General features: G+C 41.7%; 1 protein-coding gene across 2 annotated transcripts in view; it reads right to left on the bottom strand.

Annotated features, from left to right (window-relative positions):
- Nucleotides 1-13,596: 13,596 nt before the first annotated feature.
- Nucleotides 13,597-19,807, bottom strand: part of CDK19 (cyclin dependent kinase 19) — a 163,077-nt gene continuing 156,866 nt past the window's right edge. For both annotated transcript variants that reach the window (XM_026005805.2, XM_026005806.2), the window contains exon 13: nt 13,597-17,974. In XM_026005805.2, the coding sequence (XP_025861590.1) occupies nt 17,843-17,974 (132 nt within the window). In that variant the 3' untranslated portion in view covers nt 13,597-17,842. The remainder of the gene's footprint in view (nt 17,975-19,807) is intronic.

Here is a 19,807-nt window from a genome sequence, read left to right on the forward strand (position 1 = left end):
TATTAAAAAAAAAAAAGAATTATAGATGGGAGCTCACCTGGTAAATGGAACAAATGAAAACACTTGCTGGTAAAGCAGACCACCCTCTACCCCCAGCTGACCTTGCCACCTCCTGTGGCTCATCTGCAGCACCCACTTCAGAAGCCAGGCAGTGAACCAGTAAACTGACATTTGGGAACTCATGTCCTGTTCTCAGGGCCTTTAAAGCTAAGGGTCATGTTCTGGATTCTGGTAGTAATTCCACCCCCACTGGTCTTGGTTTAGCTCAGTGGATGTCATTAGAACCAGTTACCCCAGAGATCTTTCTAGAAATTTATGGAGACTTTCAGTATAATCTAATGATTGGAGGGTACTGCTGGCCTGCAGTGGGTGAGGGCCGGAGTTGCTAAGCATGCTAAAATGCTCAGGACTGTGCCCCACCGTGAAGAATTGTCCTGCATCCATTGCATTTGAAGGTCCTCTTAGCCATTCATTAAGTGAGTTTTGTTTTGTTTTGTTTTGTTTTGTTTTACAGAGAGTGCACAAGCTGGGGTGAGGAAAAGAAAGGGGGAGGAGGAGAGAGAGAGGGAGAGGGAGAGGGAGAGAATCTTAAGCAGGATGGAGCCTGATGCAGGGCTCTATCTCACAACCTTGACACCATGACCTGAGCTAAAACCAAGAGTCGGATGCTTAACCAACTGAGCCACCCAGGTGAAAATTTTGTTTATAATTATTTGAACCTAGAACCAAACTTACCTTAAATACAAACAAAAAGTATGTTTTGCATTGTTTTAATATACACTGAATTGCTAGGAATGAGACTATCACATAAATCAAGGTAAGTTGTACTTTTTTGTTTATCATTTAGATTGTTCATCATTTATCATTTTAGAAAGTCCCATCACTCATGGCACCATGGCTTGTGGCACTCAAGCTGCCAGTACCAAACATTACATAAGTGTGCATTTTCTCAGCAATTCATTGTGGCTTCTCCTGCAATTGTGACAAATATTTACCTGTTGATATATATATATATATATATATATATATATATATATATATATATGTGTGTGTGTGTGTGTTTGTGTTCCTTTTCCTTTTCTTCTCTTTTATACTACAGCTAGAGCATTGAATTGATAAATGGTTGACCCTTGAACAACACGGGTTTGGATTACATGTGTCCACTGATACAGATTTTTTTTAATGGAGTGCAGAACTGCAAATGTATTTTCTCTTTCTTATGATTTTTTTAAAGATTTTATTTATTTATTCATAAGAGAGAACAGAGAGAGAGAGGCAGAGACACAGGCAGTGGGAGAAGCAGGCTCCATGCAGGGAGCCCGACGTGGGACTCAATCCCAGGTCTCCAGGATCACGCCCTGGGCGGAAGGCAGGCGCTAAACCGCTGAGCCACCCGGGCTGCCCTCTTAAGATTTTTCTTAATAACATTTTCTTTCCTGTAGCTCAATTGTAAGAATACAGTATATAATACATATGACATACTAAATATTTTTTTAATCAACTGTGTATATTATTGGTTAAGCTGACAGTCAACAGTCTTCTATTATTGATTTAATTTGGGGGGAGTCAGAGGTTTTACAGAATTTTCAACTGGGGGTTTGGTGCCCCCACCCCCAACCTTGTTCAAGTGTCAACTGTATTTTGAAGTTTTATGTGTAGGCCAGTTGCCTTATCTGTGAATTTTCTGCTAGATAAAGCAGTGTTACAGCAAAAGTGTTTCTTATAGGAGTGCTTGGGTGGCTCAGTCAGTTAAGTGTCTGACTCTTGATTTCAGCTCAGGTCATGATCTCAGGGTGGTGAGATTGAGCCCTGTGCTCAGCAGAGTCTGCTTGAGGTTCTCTCTGGCTGTAAAGTGTTTCAACCAAATGCCAGAGAAAACAGTTCAGACTGGGTATCTAGGAAGAATCCTTCAAAAAGGCTGTTTAGTGGAGGCTGGAGTAACTAGGAAGGCTCTTGCAGATGGGACTTGCGCAGGACTGCGATGGGGTGTAGGACCTGGAGGAAGGGGAGGGGACCTGCCCAAGCATGGCACACAGGAAGAACTCGATGCAAACTTGGCAAAGGCAAAGGAGAGAACAGTCTTGGCCCTGATGATGGGCAGCACATGCTGGGCAACCACAGGTAGACACAGGGCTCTCGTGCGTGTTGCGTCCTGCTCCCTACAGCTTAGGCTCTCGGGCTTGTGGTTCCTTACGGATTTCACTGCTGCAGTGCTTTGATGATTGTTTATCATCTCAGCCTGCCCCTGCTGTGAAGGAATAAATGTTTCAATTTCTAATTTAGAGACACTAAAAATGGTAATATTAGAGTCATTCATTTAAATATAAAGGTTAAAGGTCCTGGTAATAACGATAGTGGACACTCGGTTTGTAATAGGCTACTGCTTTTTAACAATTACAATTTCCAAAACCAATTCTTTGAATGTCCTGTGCTCGTGCCAAGGGCATTAAGGCTCTGACTAGTTAGAACCCCATATGTAGATGGTTTTGACTCTTAACATGAAAAAAGAAAGAAGAAACTGATTTTTAAAATAAAGACTATTTATGATGTCTCGGAAGAGAACTGCAGAGACAGGGCAGTTCCAGGGCTGGTAAAATGAGTGATTCAATGCAGTTCTCAAGGATGCCGACTCTTTCCATTTTCCTTTTCAGTAATCCTTGGTATTTCTGAGTGGCCTCCAAGGCTGGCTCCCTTCGTGGTCTTGAGATGGCCACCACAGCTCAAATTTAAAAGTCTGGAAATAGAAAATGGGATGTTGGTGCCTTGGTTATCTTTTTAAGCTTAAGACAAATCCTCCTAACAGCTCTCCCTGAAAGTTTTCACTCAGATTGTATTGGCCAGAATTGCATGACATACCCATGCTTGAACCAACGGCTTAGCAAAGGGAAGGAGATCAGCGTATGGGGTTTGGTTCAATCACTATGCATTCTCTGGAGACAAGGAGAGGCCCAGCCTCCATGGAAGGCGAAAGCCACTCTGGACAAAGTAAACAAATAGGGCCTCTGACAGCAAGCAAGGAAGAAGCAGGGTAAGTCCATGGAGGAGGCAATGCCATTGTCTGTCACAACCAGGGATTTCTACGTTGGTTTCTACAGAGTATTCTTCGGAGGTGCAGGAAATAGGAGTTCTTTGGTCAATTAAGTGTAGAAAAGGGTGCACTAGATCATCTCCCTGGGAATTCACAATGTCATCGGGATAGTAAAGTTTCTGAGAAAACCTGTGCTTAACGTTAAAGCCAGAATTTTCCCTGTATTTCCATGAACGCATGTATACATATATTCAGATGTATTTGACCATGGAAACTTTTGTTTGTGAATATCTGAGAGCAATCCAACAGAAGTAGTGTTTCATGAAACATCTGTTTGTGAGACGCTGGGTTGATATCGGATATTTGTTCAGCTTTTGAAATAGTTGAAGTAGGATATAGATGTTCATAAGTTATATGTGTCAATGCATTTATAAGAAAATTTAGCCAGTTTTATTTTAGAATGTTTTGCTACTTTTTAAAAAGAGCTTAAAAATGTTGCAGAATTCATTTGTTCCCTTCTCCAAATTAGAAAGGGCGTGGTGGTGGTGGTAGGCTGGAGACCAACTTGTTTGCTGAAACTAGATCTGGTATAAAGATCTAGATTCTAGATCTATTGTTTTCATTACTTAGTCTTTGGAGCAAACAAAAGTTAACATGGTTGGCCAGGGTGAGCTCCAGATAAGACGTCCAGCCTTTCCATTATTTTGTTTTCCCACAGAACACAGGGACAGGAACAATCCAAAGAGACTATCCAAATCACATGGTCCATAAACCACGCCAAGGGCAATATAATGGTTAATAGTTTCCAAAATGAGGGCATAAGGCCTTACTTAGGTCACTAACCAATGAGAAAAGTTTCAAATTAGGAAATTGTGCTATATGCTCAATCTGAATCTTCTGTATAGTTCACTAACAAATGCAATTGAACATTCATTATATGTGTAAGGCCCCAGGACTTTCAAAGGTAAACAAAACCAGAAGCATGGTCTTTGCTTTAATATGTGCACTATCAGGGCACCTGGGTGGCACAGACAGTTAGGCATCCGACTCCTGGTTTTGGCTTAGGTCGTGATCTCATGGTGGTGATCTCATAGTTGTGAGATCAAGCCCTGTCAGGCTCCATGCTCAGCACGGAGTCTGCTTAAAATTCTCTCTCCCTCTCTGCATCTCCCACTCGTGTTCTCTCTCTCTTTGAAATAAATGAATAAGTATTTTTAAAAAACAAAACAACAACAAAAAACAAGTGCACTATCTATTTGGTGTCAAGATACAAGTCCCAATGTTAAAATGATACCAGCATAGCTAAGTGATGCAGGGCAACTTCACCAGAGAAGTCACCAGAGAATATTAAGACTACATGAGACACATCTTGAACTTCTGCTTAAAATCTTATTTTCTTTTGTCTAATCCTCACTGGAAATAAAGAACTTGTTACAACAAATTGTACAAGAATTTTTCACATAATTTAGTTGTCAAGAGCCCCCACTTAACCTGTAGTTCTTTGGATCATTGTCCTATGAAAGTTCTCATGAATTACAAATAAGTAATTATATATGAAAACTATGTGCACAGATATATTACAATCAGTGCTAAGCTCTTTGTTCATGCCAAAAGAGCTTTTATATACATAGTACAGATGAGGAAGCAAACATAAATCTAGTCTTGTTTATATGGGAAAAAATGTGTGGGTTTTTTTTAAGCCACTGGAAAAATCAAGAAAGTGATTTTTGAAAAGCTTTTTAGACACATCTGTAGAATTGAAATGCTTGTGATTAAAAGAGCTTAATTCATTTCTACAAATATCTTAGAGGGAAAACGCCTTTGGATTTTCTGGACCCACCTCCTCTGCTCCATGCCCGATTTTCATTTGGACCTTCTCTCTCCTTTGGCCCTATAGCCCATGCCCTGCTCAGTTTGGATGATGGTTCCAGCAGTTTCTCCTAAGTGCAGGGCTTTCTGGAAGGGAGCTGTATCATACTGGTTTGGAGTTTGGGCTCAGAGTGCTCCAACTCCAGCAGCCCTTTCCTCCATGGCACTCTCCAGCAGACTGGAGTCTGGGAACAGCCAGACTTATCCACTAAGGGCTACTCTTTTCAGGGGGATCCCTCATGTTGTCTATGTACAGAAAGAGGACCTCTTTCTCTTTTCTCTTCCTCCTGTCCCTTGAGTGGCACAGACCTTTCTAACCCAGCCTATAGGGCTAAAAGGCAAAACTCAGGAGCTATTTTTATTCCTGGTGATCTTTCTCTCAAGATGAATGATCAAAAGTATTGGGAGCTGAGGGGTTTTGCAAATCTCTGGACCATGTCCTTGAAAGACGTGATCACTCAGGAGGTGGAAGTACAGATAGTAGCTTAGGAGAACCACAGTGAGGAAATGGAGGGACTATGTTCTCTCAGATCTAGACTTCCTGGGTGGCTTCTGCTTCATCTTGCAATTGCATGTCCAGAGAAGACAGTTGCTCTCATTGGTATAACCATAGCTACAGATAGTACAGAAACACAATTTAGGGCAGCCCCGGTGGCCCGGTGGTTTAGTGCTACCTTCAGCCTGAGGTGTGATCCTGGAGACCCGGGATCGAGTCCCACGGCAGGCTCCCTGCATGGAGCCTGCTTCTCCCATTGCCTGTGTCTGACTCTCTCTTTCTCTCTGTATCTGTCGTGAATAAATCAATAAAATCTTAAAAAAAAAAAACAAACAAACAAACACAATTTAATGAATTTATTCTTTTTTAAAGTTTTTCTCTCTTTTTTTTAAAGATTTATTTATTTATTTTAGAGAGGGAGTGTGTGTGAGAAGGGGGAGGGGCAGAAGGAGAGGCAGAGAGTCTGCCCAAGCAGACCCCCCCACTGAGCGCAGAGCCTGTTGCAGGGCTTGATCCCAGGACCCCAAGATCAGGACTTGAGCCAAAACCAAGAGCCAGCTGCTCAACTGACTGAACCACCCAGGTGCCCTTAAAGCTTTTATTTCAATTTCAGTTAGTTAACAGAGTATAATGCGAGCTTCAGGTGCATAGGGAAAATGTCGGAAAGCAAGAGAAAAGGTGATGGGTAATGCTGCCAAACACAGTAAAAGAGTCGCTCATTTTTAGATAGTGTTTCCTTAAAGGCTGAACCCGGATGCCTGTTATATAGGCCCTTGCTTCTAAGAGTGCTCTTTGGCACAATGGGTGATTTCCTTCTTGGCATTCAAATGGCTGACCAGTAATCTATGCAGATATAAATGTAACAAGGGAGATCATCAAATAAAAGAGATAAAGGATATTAAACTTCCTATTTACACTAGAAACACATCCAAGCACATAGAAATTTTGGAGGGAAGAGAAAGCCAATGGAATCCACTTTTACGGAGAGCCGACTATAGGGCAGTCACTCTCCTGGGCACAACACATATTATGTCATTTAACCCTTAAAACTCTATGAGGTAGGTGCTATTTTTTGCATTTTATAGACAATACTGTGAGATTAGAGAGGCTCAGTAAGTTATCTAAGGCCACACAGATGAGAAGCAGACATGCTGGATTTTAAGGCTAAATTTGTTTCTAAAACCTATGTTCTTTCTGTCATGCCATGTTGAGATGGCTGATGTGGAGGTAAATATCACAACTCAGTAATTATTAGAGACTGTAAATGGCAATTAGTCCTGTGATTTTTTTTTTTTTTTAAGTAATCTCTGCCATCAACATGAGGCTCAAACTTACAACTCTGAGATCAAGAGTCCCATGCTCTACCAACTGAGCCAATCAGTGATATTTAACCTGTGATATTTAACCAATTCAATTTTTATGGGGTCTTTTCTGCAATGTGTTGAAAATATAATGGGAATCACGATGAAATAAAATCACAGGGACCTTTAGTCAATCAAGATTTTTCTGTTCTTCGACATGAGAAAGGTACTCGGTCCCCCAGAAATGTCAAGATCAGGGATTACGTTCCCCTAAACACTTTTGAGGCTATCACTTGAGGTGACTACAAATCTCTTCTCCTCCTACACCTATCATCCTCATTGATATTCAGTACACTGGCACCACGATGCCAAAAGGTACAAAAGATTTCAAGGAAAATATACAATTTAGAAAAGGACTGTCATTAACAAAAAAGTTGAAGAAGACTTTGTACTCCATGCTTAGGAAACAACAACAAAAAAGATTTTCATATTTACATTAGATAACCTATTTGCTTCTCCCTACTCCTAAAGAATGAGATTAATCTAGTACTCACATGCCATGGAGTTTCCTGGCAAGGTTCGAAGTGTTAGAATTAAGAACCTACCCCCCAAAAAGGAAGGTCAATGGAGCCTAAGGCCATGCAGAAGAGAGGAGGCCCAAGTAGGGCAGAAAAAGGGACAGAAACTGACTCTCACTAAAAGGAGAACCAAAATTATGTTTTTTGTTTTGTTTTGTTTTTTTAAGGGACAAGAAGGGGGCGCCTGGGTGGCTTACTCAGTTTAGCCTCTGACTCTCTACTTCAGCTCAGGTCAAGATCTCAGAGTCCTGGGATGGAGTCCCACCTCAGGCTCCATGCTCAGCTGAGAGTCTGCTAGAGGATTCTCTCCCTCTGTCCCTCCCTCCATGCTCTCTCTCTCTTTCAAATAAATAATTTTTTTTTTTTTTAACAGGGGCAGGGGCAAGGCCCTACTCTTTGCCTATAAGATTTAGTACATGATTTAAAGATTGCTCATAGTGAATTTTGGAAAGGCTAAGGGACATGGGCACTCTCATAATACTACTGGTGAAAGTAAATTAATACAGTCTTTTTAGAAGGTAATTTGGGAGCATATATAGAGGAGGAGTATGGTGCAAGTAGTGGTTCTCAAACTTTAGCATGCACAGAATCACCTGGAGGCTCATTAAAACACAAATTGCTGGGCCCCACTCCCAGAGTTTCTGATTCAGCAGTATGGGGGAAGAGTCTGGGAATTTGCATCTCTAACAAGTTCCTACGTGATGCTAATGCGGCTGGTCTAGGGAATACACTTTGAGAACCACTGGTATAAATGGTTAGGAATTTGGCTCTGATGCTTTTCAGTTTTGTGACTTATACAAGTTACTTAACCTCTCTCAATGTTGTTTTTCATTTATTAAAAATGGGGACAATGGGGCACCCGGCTGGCTCAGTTGGTGGAGTGTGCAACTCTTGATCTTGGGGTTGTGAGTTCAAGCCCTGTGTTGGGTGTAGAGATTACTTAACAGTAAAATCTTTTTTTAAAAAGAAAAATGGGGACAATAGTGTCTACCGCATATAGCTGTTGTGAGAATTAAGAGTTAATAAAAGTAAAGCGCATGTGGGAAGTGCTTAGTAAATGTTAGGTCAATAAATTTTTTAAAAAATATTTTAAAGTATATTATATTTATTTATTTGAGAGAGAATTCATGCTCCCGAGTAAGGGGGAGGGGTAGAGGGAAAGGGAGAAGCAGACTCACCTCTGAGCAGGGAACCTGACTCAGGGGTCTACTCTAGGACCCTGAGATTGAGACCTGAGCTGAAAGCAGACGCTTAGCTAACTGAGCCACCCAGGCACCCTTCAATAAATGTTTTCATAATTTATTTATTTATTTATTTATTTATTTATTTATTTATTTATTTATTTATTTTTATTTTTTTATTTTTTATGATAGTCACAGAGAGAGAGAGAGAGGCAGAGACACAGACAGAGGGAGAAGCAGGCTCCATGCACCGGGAGCCTGATGTGGGATTCGATCCCGGGTCTCCAGGATCGCACCCTGGGCCAAAGGCAGGCGCCAAACCTCTGCGCCACCCAGGGATCCCGTTTTCATAATTTAAAACGTTCATTCTTTTTGACTTGACAATTCCATGTCTAAGTATGTATCTCCAGAGAAATATTTATATTATGACCTAGATGAAGTAAATTCATTTAAAAATATAACTTAACAAAATATTCTTGGCTTAAGAATAGAAAATCTGTAGAGCTCTATTACCTTTAAGGTAATCCAATTTATAATTAAAATGTTTCTCATAAAGAAAACTCCAGAAGTCCTCAATGGTGTCTTCTACCAAACTGCTTAAGGAAGAAATAATCCAAGTATTGCCCAGACTCTCTCAGACAACAGACGATAAAAGAGTTCCCAAATCATTTTACGGGCCATGCATAACTTTGACACTAAACTTGCCAAGGACGTCACAAGAAAATTATAGACCAACATCCTTCATGAATATAGATACAAAAAATCTTAACAAAATATTAGCAAATCTCTTGTCAAAACGGACCTCTGTGCTCTGGAGCCAAAATACGTAATGCAAAGAGTTTGGGTATAAAGAAGAACAATAGCTTTATTGCTCTGCCAGGCAAAGGAGGCTGCTTCAAAACTGCAAGCCCGCCCAGAGGAAGGGGCTGGGAGTTTTATAGGGATACAGGATCTAGCCAGTTTTGACAGGAATTGTGTACGTGCCACCAGCCTCCTTGGCCATGTCTTCAGGGTGGTATCAGATTCCTGAAACAAAAGGCTAAGATGGGAGGAGGGTAAGTTTGCAGAAGGGAGGGGAAAGGTTACTTAAAGATTTAAGCATTTATTTGAGAGAGAGAGAGAGAGAGAGAGAGAGAGAGAGAGAGAGACAGCATGAGTTGGGGGAGGAGCAGAATCTTTCAAGCAGATCCACTGCTCTGAGTGTAGAGCCCCACTGGGGGCTGGATCTCACGACCCTGAGATCATGACCTGAGCTGAAACCAAGAGTAGGAGGCTTAGCTGACTGAACCACCCAGATGCCCCGAGTTTACTTGTTTAAAATCAGGCTTCGCTGAAGCATTAGTGCAGCCATTTTGACTTTTGTTGCACTTTATGCTTTTAAGCAATTCTAAATCCAACTGAGCAAATTGGAAAAATGTAATACACCATTACCAAAATCTATATTGGTTTCCTAGATTTGTTGTAACAAATTACTGCAAACCCCGGGGGCTTAAAACAACAGAAACTTATTCTCTCTCAGTTCTAGAGGCCAGAAATCTGAAATCAAAGCATCAGCAAGGCCAAATTCCTTTCAGAGAATTCATCCTTGCCTCCAGTTTCTGGTGACTGACAGCATTCCTTGGCTTGTGGCTTCATAACTCCAGTCTCTGTTTCCATCTTCACAGAGCCTTCTCTTCATGCTTATCTGAGGAATGCAAGGTTGTTTGAACATTCAAAAATCAGTCAGCATAGCCCCTGATAGACATCCTACATAATTCCCCTCGTTTGAACAGGACTTGTGAATATGATGGAATAGGCACATCAGTGATTACATTATGTGGTCTAAAACACTGTAACACACTAAAGAGGAATTCTCCTGGCAGCCTCCAAGAAGCCAACTACATGTTGTGGAAAAGGCCACATGGCAAAGTACAGTCTCTAGGAGCTGGCGATGGTCCTCCTACAGGCAAGTCCTACAACCACAGGAGCTGAAATCTGCCAAAAACGTGATCTTGGAAGAGAACCCCAAGTCTTTAATGAGCTTAAAGTCCCAGCTGTCACCTTGAGATCTGGTGAGACCCTCAGCAGAGGACCCAGTCAATGCATGACCACACTCCTGACCCACATATACTGTGAGATAATAAATTTGTTTGTGCTAAGCCAAAAAAAAATTTTTTTTATGTTTATTTATTTAAGGAATCGCTATGCCCAACGTGAGGCTCAAACTCACAACCCTCAAGATCAAGAGTCGTATGCTCTTCCGACTGAGCCAGCCAGGTACCTCTCACCAAAGATATTTTTTTAATGGAATTCATCATATTAACAACATAAAGGAGAAAAATCACATAATTATTTCATATGCAGGAAAGGCATTTAACACAATGCAGCATCTGTTTGTGATTAAAACTCTTGTCAAAGGTGAAGTAGAAAGAAATTTCCTCTATTTGAATAGGGGCATCTATGAGAAACTTTTATCTAACACCATATCTAATGGTGAAATATAGGAATACTTTCTCTCTAAGACTAAGAACCTTACAAAGTGTTCACTCATATTTGTTCTTTTTCAACATTGTATTAGAACTGCTAGCCCATGCATTTAGGCAAGAAAAATAAGTAAAAATTCTTTAAAACAGAAAGGAAGAAGTACAACTATCTTTATTCACAGATGACATGATTGTATATATAAAGAATCTAAGGGAATCCTCTCTCTCTCTCTCTCTCACGCGCACACACACACACACACACACGACAAGCTATCAGAGCAGTGAAATTGGCAATGTTGCAGGATATAAAGGCAATATGCAAAAGGCAATAGTATTTCTATAAAGCAACAAAATGAAATTTCACCCCTCAAAAATCCTACCTTCCATAAAACACTAGAGAACAATTTGGCCAAGTTCTTTGCAGGTTTGTAACAAAGATTGCCTTTTCTCTAGTTTCCAATGACCTGTTCCTTATTTCCATCTGAGATCTCACCAGAATGGCTTTCATGTCCATTATTCTACCAACATTCTGTCCATGATTATTGATGTGTTCTCTAAGAAGATGGAAGCTTTCTCTCCAGCTCTCCTCTCTTCTTTCTAAGCCCCCACCAGAATTACCTCTAAAATTTCTTATTTCTAGCATTTACCTCCAGACTCCATGAGCTACTGCCACACGTTTAGGTACTTGTTTACAGCAGTACCCCATGTCTTGGTACCAAAATCTCTATTAGTCTGCATGAGTTGCTGTAACCAACCAAATACCATCAACCGGATAACTTCAACAACAGAATTTATTTTCTCACAGTTCTGAAGGCTGGGAAGTCCGAGATCAAGGTCTGGCAGGGTTTGGTTTCTGTTGAAGGCTGTCTTCCTGGCTTGAAGATGACAACCTTCTTGCTGTGTTCTCACATGGTAGGGAGAGAAGGCTGTGGGGAGAGAGAAGGTAGGGGAAGAGAGCTCCCTAGTGTTTTCTTCTTACAAGGAAACTAACCATTTTAGATCAGGGTTCTATCTTTTTTTTTTTTTTTAATCAAGGTCCTATCCTTTTGACTTCACTTAACTTTAATTACTTGGATAAAGGTCTCATCTCCAAATATAGCCACACTGGGGATAAGGGCTTCACTGTAAGGATTTTGAAGGGACACAAATCAGCACCTTTATGTGAAAAAATTCAGTAGTACTTTCTGGAAAAAATCTAAGCAGCAGAAAAAGCCTGAAAAAGCAGAAGTAATGTACTTAATACATTTAAGTCAGTATTTTTGTCTCTGTCCCGTATATTCTCTCATTTAGAATAATTGAACAAATGTTCCTATCAGGCTTGTGTTTTACTTGTCCAAGCTGGCTTTCTATCACCTGCAGGATAAAGTGATGGCTTTAAAATGCCCACCATTTAATATGATCCAGGAATTCTATGCCAAGGTAAAAAAAAAAAAAAAAAACATGATGCTAATGACTTGCCCTATTAATCGTCTGTTCTGTGTGGGGTGTCATGACAGATGTTGGGAGTGGAGGAGGAATCAAACCCAGGGGCTGTCCACAAAGAACTTATAGTTGGCTAAGGACATAGACCCCTACTTTCAAAATGATTTTCCCGGGATCCCTGGGTGGCGCAGCGGTTTAGCACCTGCCTTTGGCCCAGGGCGCGATCCTGGAGACCCGGGATCGAATCCCATGTCGGGCTCCCGGTGCATGGAGCCTGCTTCTCCCTCTGCCTGTGTCTCTGCCTCTCTCTCTCTCTCTGTGACTATCATAAATAAATAAAAATTAAAAACAAAAAAACAAAATGATTTTCCCAGGAGTGGTAAGGAGTTTGTACAGTCATCCACATCCTATTACCCAGGTGGCTGGTTAGAAAGGCAGCTATGGGGCACCTGGGTAGCTCCATCAGTTAAGAATCTGCTTTCAGCTCAGGTCATGATTTCAGGGTCCTGAGATGGAGGCCCATGTTGGGCTCCCTGCTCCATGGGGAGTCTGTTTCTTCCTCTCCCTCTGTCTCTCTCCCTGCTTGTGCTATCAAATTTTTAAAAATTAAAAAAAAATCTTTTTTTTTTTTTTTTTAAAGAAAGAAATGCAGCTATGGTCAAAGAACAGTTTTCTAAGAGCAGTTCTACCCTACAAATAGCACTGTATTGAATATATATACAGTCTGTGTCAAGCAGTGAAGCAACTGGACACGTGCAATATCTATTTTAAATAGAAATGGAAGCTTTGTGTTTATGCCATTTAAACATTCTTCAGTTCACTCCATGATGCCCTTGACCGTTGGAGCAACCATATTAGATTCATCAAGTAAATTATAAGGGGCAGCCAGGTAAAACAGAGTGTTCTTATAAAAAGGAGAAAAACCCAATGCCACTCTACCCACAAAATGCTGCCTATTTGCTTTTTCGAAACCATCATTCTAACTTTTTTTTTTTTTTTTTTTTTTATAAAAGGGATGCTTTCCCAAGATATGTCTTAAAACCTGTAATTCTGCTTCTGAGGTATATGTAAGCATGGTGTCTGTGGTTTTGTGACATCATAAGCATCCTGAATAAAATAACATATTGCAATTCCCAGGGAGACTTTGCATCTCTGCAGGGCGGAGTATAATCTCAAGAGCTTCTAGGCCTACAGATGAAATTGTGACACTAAACCTTGTGAACAGGAGTTTTTCTATACTTAAAAGATCCACATAGAAACAAAGTCAATTAAATTTTATTACAACCAAGAATATAAAATAAATGCAGTGTAATTTATTTTAGTTTTAACAGTCATTTCAAGAAGGATGTCAGGACAACTCAAAAGCGGGAAACACTCAGCTCCAAAGTGGCTGCTCCCCCACACCCCACGGAGCGGCCTGGCTTGGGGGGCAGCTGGCTCTGAGCGGGCACCGCACCTCGCCGCAGGGTGTGGGAAGCGTACGCAGCAGTCATCGCTATATTCATAGAAAGAGGGGGTGCGTGCAGAAAATGGCTGAAAAAAGGGACAAAGACAGGTTCACTTCACAAATAGGAATTATGGGGATTACAAACTAGGCAGTTTAGAAAGGATATACTACATAACATATATAAAAAGTACTTTAAATCGTTGTTAAAAAGGACATCTTCAGTCCAGATTTTGTGTAATACTTTTAGTGTCTACACAGACAAATCTTTAAAAAAATTAAATAGTATTAATTTACTAAATATTTAGGAGATAACAGTGCATTAAGGATTTTTTTTTTTTCATATAATACATACATATCACTCCTTTGCAGTGATAGCATAGAAGAGTAAGTATGGCCTTAGGTACAACACATTTTTTAAAAATCCTAAACAATGAACTCTGCTTTATGATATCTGTGACTACTCTTGAAGATGACAGAGGCCCGTACTGCTAAGTTTGATGTAAAACATTACATATACTTGAGTCCTTCGAGCCTCCGGTAGGCTAACTGCTATTTTACTGCCTTTCTCCATTCCCTAGAAAGGTATCACCGTAGAGTTTAGGATTTGCAATTTTCATAGAATTCTTCCTTCATCGTATAGTTTCTGCCACATAGTTTTATCCAAAGCAGATGAGGCTGCAAATCTTACTGTCCGGTGCTTTTGCCTTTTACCTTGAGCCGAGAAAACAGCATCCTTTCAGGGGCACACGCTCAGCAGTTGCTTCGCCAGGAGTGAGGCAGTGAACATGTAGGTAAATATCGTCCCTTTCCATTCTTCAATGTAAATTGTTTCTAAGAGCAAAAGAGTAGTGCAGAAGGCCAAAGTTCTACGTACTAAAGTTTTAAAACCACACAGATATAAAAATATACATGTCCTTGGTTTTTGTATGTTACTGCACGATCTACTTTCATCACAAGGATTGCTTCAGCCTCGTAGTAACGGCCCTGCCACCAGGCTACCTTACCCTTGAGCTCGGCTCCTGGAACGCTTAGAATCCCTTTCGCCAAATGCGTACCTCACCAGAAGGCTAATTTGAAAACTGATTCGTAATATGGAGGGCAGAAAACCTTCACCTTTATTCCTTCCTTCCTTTTAATAACCTCCCTTTGGTTTGGGTTCTCACGGGCTGAGGGGTGCCTCCCCACCCCGTATTCTCAGGGAACAAGATGGTAATGAGTATTTGGAGAGGAATGAGGTCATTTGGGGACCACAAAGATAAAATTTTAACCTCAAGAGGCTTCACAGATCTACCTCCAGGTCCCACAGTTTAGGGTCCATTAGAATGTTAAAGGCTTTGTTCCCCGTCCCAAAGGAAATCATGAACCATAATTATTTCAAGGGTAATTGGGCGCCAATGGGGATCACCTACTCCGAGGCAAGAACAAGAACAAATGGGCCAGGGCCAGCATAGTGACCAGAATAATGGGGATATCTGGCCGCATCCTGGAGAACACTCTAGGAAAAACTGATGAAATGCCCTCATGGTTTTCGTATCAGTTCTGCCGATAAAATTAACTATCTGCAAGGAAAGCAGGGTAGCCCATTGATTATATAAGCACATGTCACAAGATTTGTGTATCAAAGTTGCTTTTAAAGTATTAAGGGGCATGGTATTTTGGTCTCTGCATGTAAGTGGGCTTTTCTCTTATTAAATATAAGTGCCCCCGAAGGGTGGCAACATAGATTCTGTTTTCATTATAATTTCCCACAACCACTTAAGGAGTTTATTCTGCCTATAAGGGCCACCTGACTGTTGTTGAAAGGCTGCTGTGAACATTTCAAATCTGCATTAATGCCTGTTGTGATATTTAATCGCTGGCTTTCTCGAAGGTAGATAGAAACCTCTCCATAACACTGTTTATCACACAGCAGAATTTGGAATAATAACTCTATCCAAATGAGTTTAGAAGTAAACAAAAGGACCTTCATAGTCTTATAAGCCACTCCTATCACCCCACCATGGAATGGATCACAGGCTCCTTAAGGACAGGGAGCATGTCTTGCCCTTTGAGTCTTCCACCCAGCATGGCATTGAGCACGTGGTGAGGGTACAGTGAGCATCTGATGGCCAATAACTATGGACAGTGAGGCTTCAGGGCACAAGACAGGATTTTATACAGGTAGCTACGTTATGCAAAGGGCTATTACTTTCTCATTAAAACAAAACAAAACGGAAGGGGTGAATTACCATAGAGACGATCAGAAATTCCTTCCAATGGAGAATGTTCAACTGTTTCATCTTCAATGTCAATGAGTGTCACTATATAGCTTTTATTATTAATAAGCATTATTATGCTGAGATCAGTAAGGTCCTTGCTGGCTACAGTATCACATTAATAGTGCAAAATGTATACTGGCTTCTGTCTAAAATCTTATTTTACTTGTGTATGGACCCAGAGTATCATAACCAGGTAGATAAGTTCACAAAGAATAGTTTTTAAAAAATGCATATAACTTGCATATACAACAATCAGCTATTTCTTCTAGCTCAAGAAAACATTTAAAACAAGGCTGGTGCTGCTAGTAGCATTCAGAAGAACACAAATTTCTTGCCCCTTACATTACAATGGGAGCTCTAAATCTTTACATTTCCTGTGACTCTGGGGAGTGAGGGGCTCCTTTCACAGGCTAAGAAAGAACTCAGCCTCTAATTCATAGATCGTGGAAATGCAAAATACGCACTTTATCTAGTATAGTCGTGTATATACTATCTGCCCATAGTTTTTTAGGCACAATTATTAAGTTTTCTCCTAGGGGCAAAGAAAGCATTCAGTGCAATGAAAAGATTCTTGATAGAATTAAGTTTCAGTAACAACAGCAAAATTATGCATACATAATACATACTTGAAACATGAATAAAACCTAAATTTTTAACATGCTTTAAAAATAGTCACTCTATGTCTAATGCAAATATGAATGGTGAACACTGCTCTTTATTTTAAAAGCAGATTAATTTGCAAATTAATTTGCAGGCTTCTATTTGAGTACTCTTGATTATGTAAAAAAGTTACTCAAGCTAACCCAGACGTGAAGAAACCAACAGTTCTTTAGAGAAGCCAACTTTTATGTACAACACACACTAAAAGCTTTTCCTTCAAAGGTAAGTAACACGTCCTTTGATCAATCTTACTCCTTAAAGAAACCCTAGTGCAGTTAATATTCTCTTCTGCTTTCTGGTGCGGGGCACCAGAGGGCTGCAGTTCATCAAAGCTCTCGAAACCCTTTTTAAGGTAGACTTCGCTACATGAAGGTTAAATTAGAATTCTTCATTACTGAATACTATTCAGAACAAGGTGATTCTGGGAACTACGTTCCATATGAGTGATTGATTATATAAAAACTACCACATACTACAGTTCTTCATAGCATAAAGCATAGTAACTGTAAAGATCTAGGCTGTTTTTGGTTGTAGGTTCCCTCTGTCCCACCATTTGTCTTTTTTTAGACCTTCCCTGAAACTAGATAAATAAAAACGTAATAGTAAAGTACTTTGGGACAGTAACAGTTTCTGTTTAAGACTTCCATGAGCAAAACAGTCATATTCTGTGAAAACAACGTAGTGCTTTAAAAGGTGCATTTTTTTTTTTTTTTACCTGTGTTGCTAGATCAGTTCATGAAGTATAAAACTATACACCACTGGAGTCGTTTCTAAAACATTAAAATCCTATTAAAAGAGCTTTGAAAAGATAAATCATAGTGATTGCTACAGCATGAGAAAGGTGCACCAGGAGATCCTTCCAAAAAATGCTGAAGGTTACAGAAGTTAAGTGCTGGGATTAGATCAGACGATGTATCAAAGTCACAATGGAACTCATGCGGGGCAAGGGTGTTGGGGAAACTTCACAAAAAAATCTTCTTTAAGTCAATAAAGAAGAGACATCAGTCAGTCCTACAAAATGCTCAGTACGTAGCCTTCCTACCGACGTGGATGCGTTTGAAACGGCATCATCACTTGCATTTTTGGTTCTTGTCAATGCGGACATCATATTGCTGGAGTCTGTGCCCTGGGCCGTGGCGGTCAGTAGCGGTGGCCCTGGTGCGACGGGTGGTACTGCGTGCTCTGCTGGGACGAGGAGGAGTAGCCCAGTGTGCTCTGGGACTGAGAGGATCCCTGGACGCTGCTTTGGTAATTCAGGCGAGAACTGGAGTGCTGGGGAAGCAAAGAGACAGGGGAATCACTGGTGGGAGAAGAGGAAGGCTCAGGATGGTCATCACAACGGGACGCACAGGACACAGGGGCCAGTTACGGAGGCTCCTGGTCCAGATCCAGCATCGTGGACAGCGGACAGCCAACTTAAGCTCGCGGCTACACTTTGCTTATTTGGAATCACGGCCTGGCACTGCCGTCACGGCACATTTCGGCGAGCAAGAAGCCTGGCTGGATTTCTCTGGGACATAAGCTCACGTGGCAAAGAAAAGCGGAGGGGGGAGCCTTATGCTGACCCGCTGCTCTTTACGGTGACCGACCCTGCCAAGTTATTCTTTGTGTAACTGAGATTTGCAAACAAGAATGATCGTTTGGGCACACTGAGTCAGTGGTATCCATAATGTATACTCATGTGCTCTTAATGCCCTCATTATCAATAACAAAGCTATGATTAAGAGATCGTTTTCAGAGAAAAGAATTTTCAGAGGTAGAGGCTAGAGTGCCATCAGCGGCACCACCTGTCCGCCAAAGCACGGCAGGCTGGGCAGGATGTGGCGGCAATGAGTGGGTTTTATAAACTTCAGGCAATATTTAGAATGAAATAAAAGGGGGGTTCATACGTGAAAACACCCTCAAGAGAAAGCAGAGACAAATGTATTTCAATCCAATGGTGTTTTATCGCCTTAAATGAAACATTCATCTTCATGGTACCAGGGACAAATATGCAAAAAAAAAAAAAATCATCTCTAGAATAAGAACATGGGCCTAGTTAACAATAAGCACAGCTGGACCCAGGGCCTTCAGCTAAGCTCAGAAGGCTGGATTTTCCTGTGAGTAAAGCAGGAAAGATCTTAACTAATAAAACCATCACTTGGAGTAAAAACTGTAAGTGACCCTGAAGGTGGCATTGGGGGTTAAGGGAAGGACAGCTCAGCAGGGCGTGCAAACGCTGCCAAACTGAACTAGCAACATCGGGTCTGACACAGCAGGGCCATAGGAGGGCCTTGGTGAAAACCAGCTCCACGTCGCCCCCTCCCTGTCACAGGACTCTGGCCAGGTCTAGAGAGCACGACAGAGTCACTCGTGTCAGTTACGGGGATCGCGGCTACCAGGCGTCACCAGGACCAGCGCCGGCTGAGACCACCTCGGCTTGGGGGGACAGTCCGCAGGCGCCGAGGAGGCCTGCAGGCGCCCAGAGACTGCTGAAATCCCTTCAAAAGGGGGAATTTTTGCACCAAACTATGCGACTCCTCAGATGTTGGCCCCTCTATATGCGACCACTTCGAAAAGGCACCTGCACTGAAGGCCCTGCCCAGGTGGCCTCTGGACTCGCTGCCCGACCGGGAGGGGCCGCCCGGCCCGAGCCAGGCCTCGGCCCGACTTCACAGTCCGCTCGGGGAACTTCCCACCCCCCGCCCTACCTTGTTCGTTGCGTGACTCGTCCCGTGTTCGGCTTTGTGTGCCGTGTAAGGAGCCGAGTTACGCACGGGGCCAAGTGTCGCTGCTGGGAATCCTGCTGCACCTGCTTTATGACCGAATGTGGAGACACAACTCGCGTCCGCGCCTTCGCGGCGTGTTCATGACACCAGTCGTGTTAGTGTAAGAAGCCTCTCATGCTTTCGGATTCACATGTTTTATTTTTTAAGTTTATTATGAAAAACATGTTCTTTACACCCAAGCCCTCCGATTGCTGGGCTGGCTGTGATCCCTGGACTTTAGCAGATGCGATTCAGCACAAAAGCTCCTCTACACTAGACAAAGGTGGGGAAATGGGAGTCGTGGGCAGGTGCAGCGGGCCTCTCCCACCTCCACGCCACACTGACCTCTCCAACGGAG

The sequence above is a fragment of the Vulpes vulpes genome, chromosome 1, assembly GCF_048418805.1.
Source record: "Vulpes vulpes isolate BD-2025 chromosome 1, VulVul3, whole genome shotgun sequence".
NCBI lineage: Eukaryota > Metazoa > Chordata > Mammalia > Carnivora > Canidae > Vulpes > Vulpes vulpes.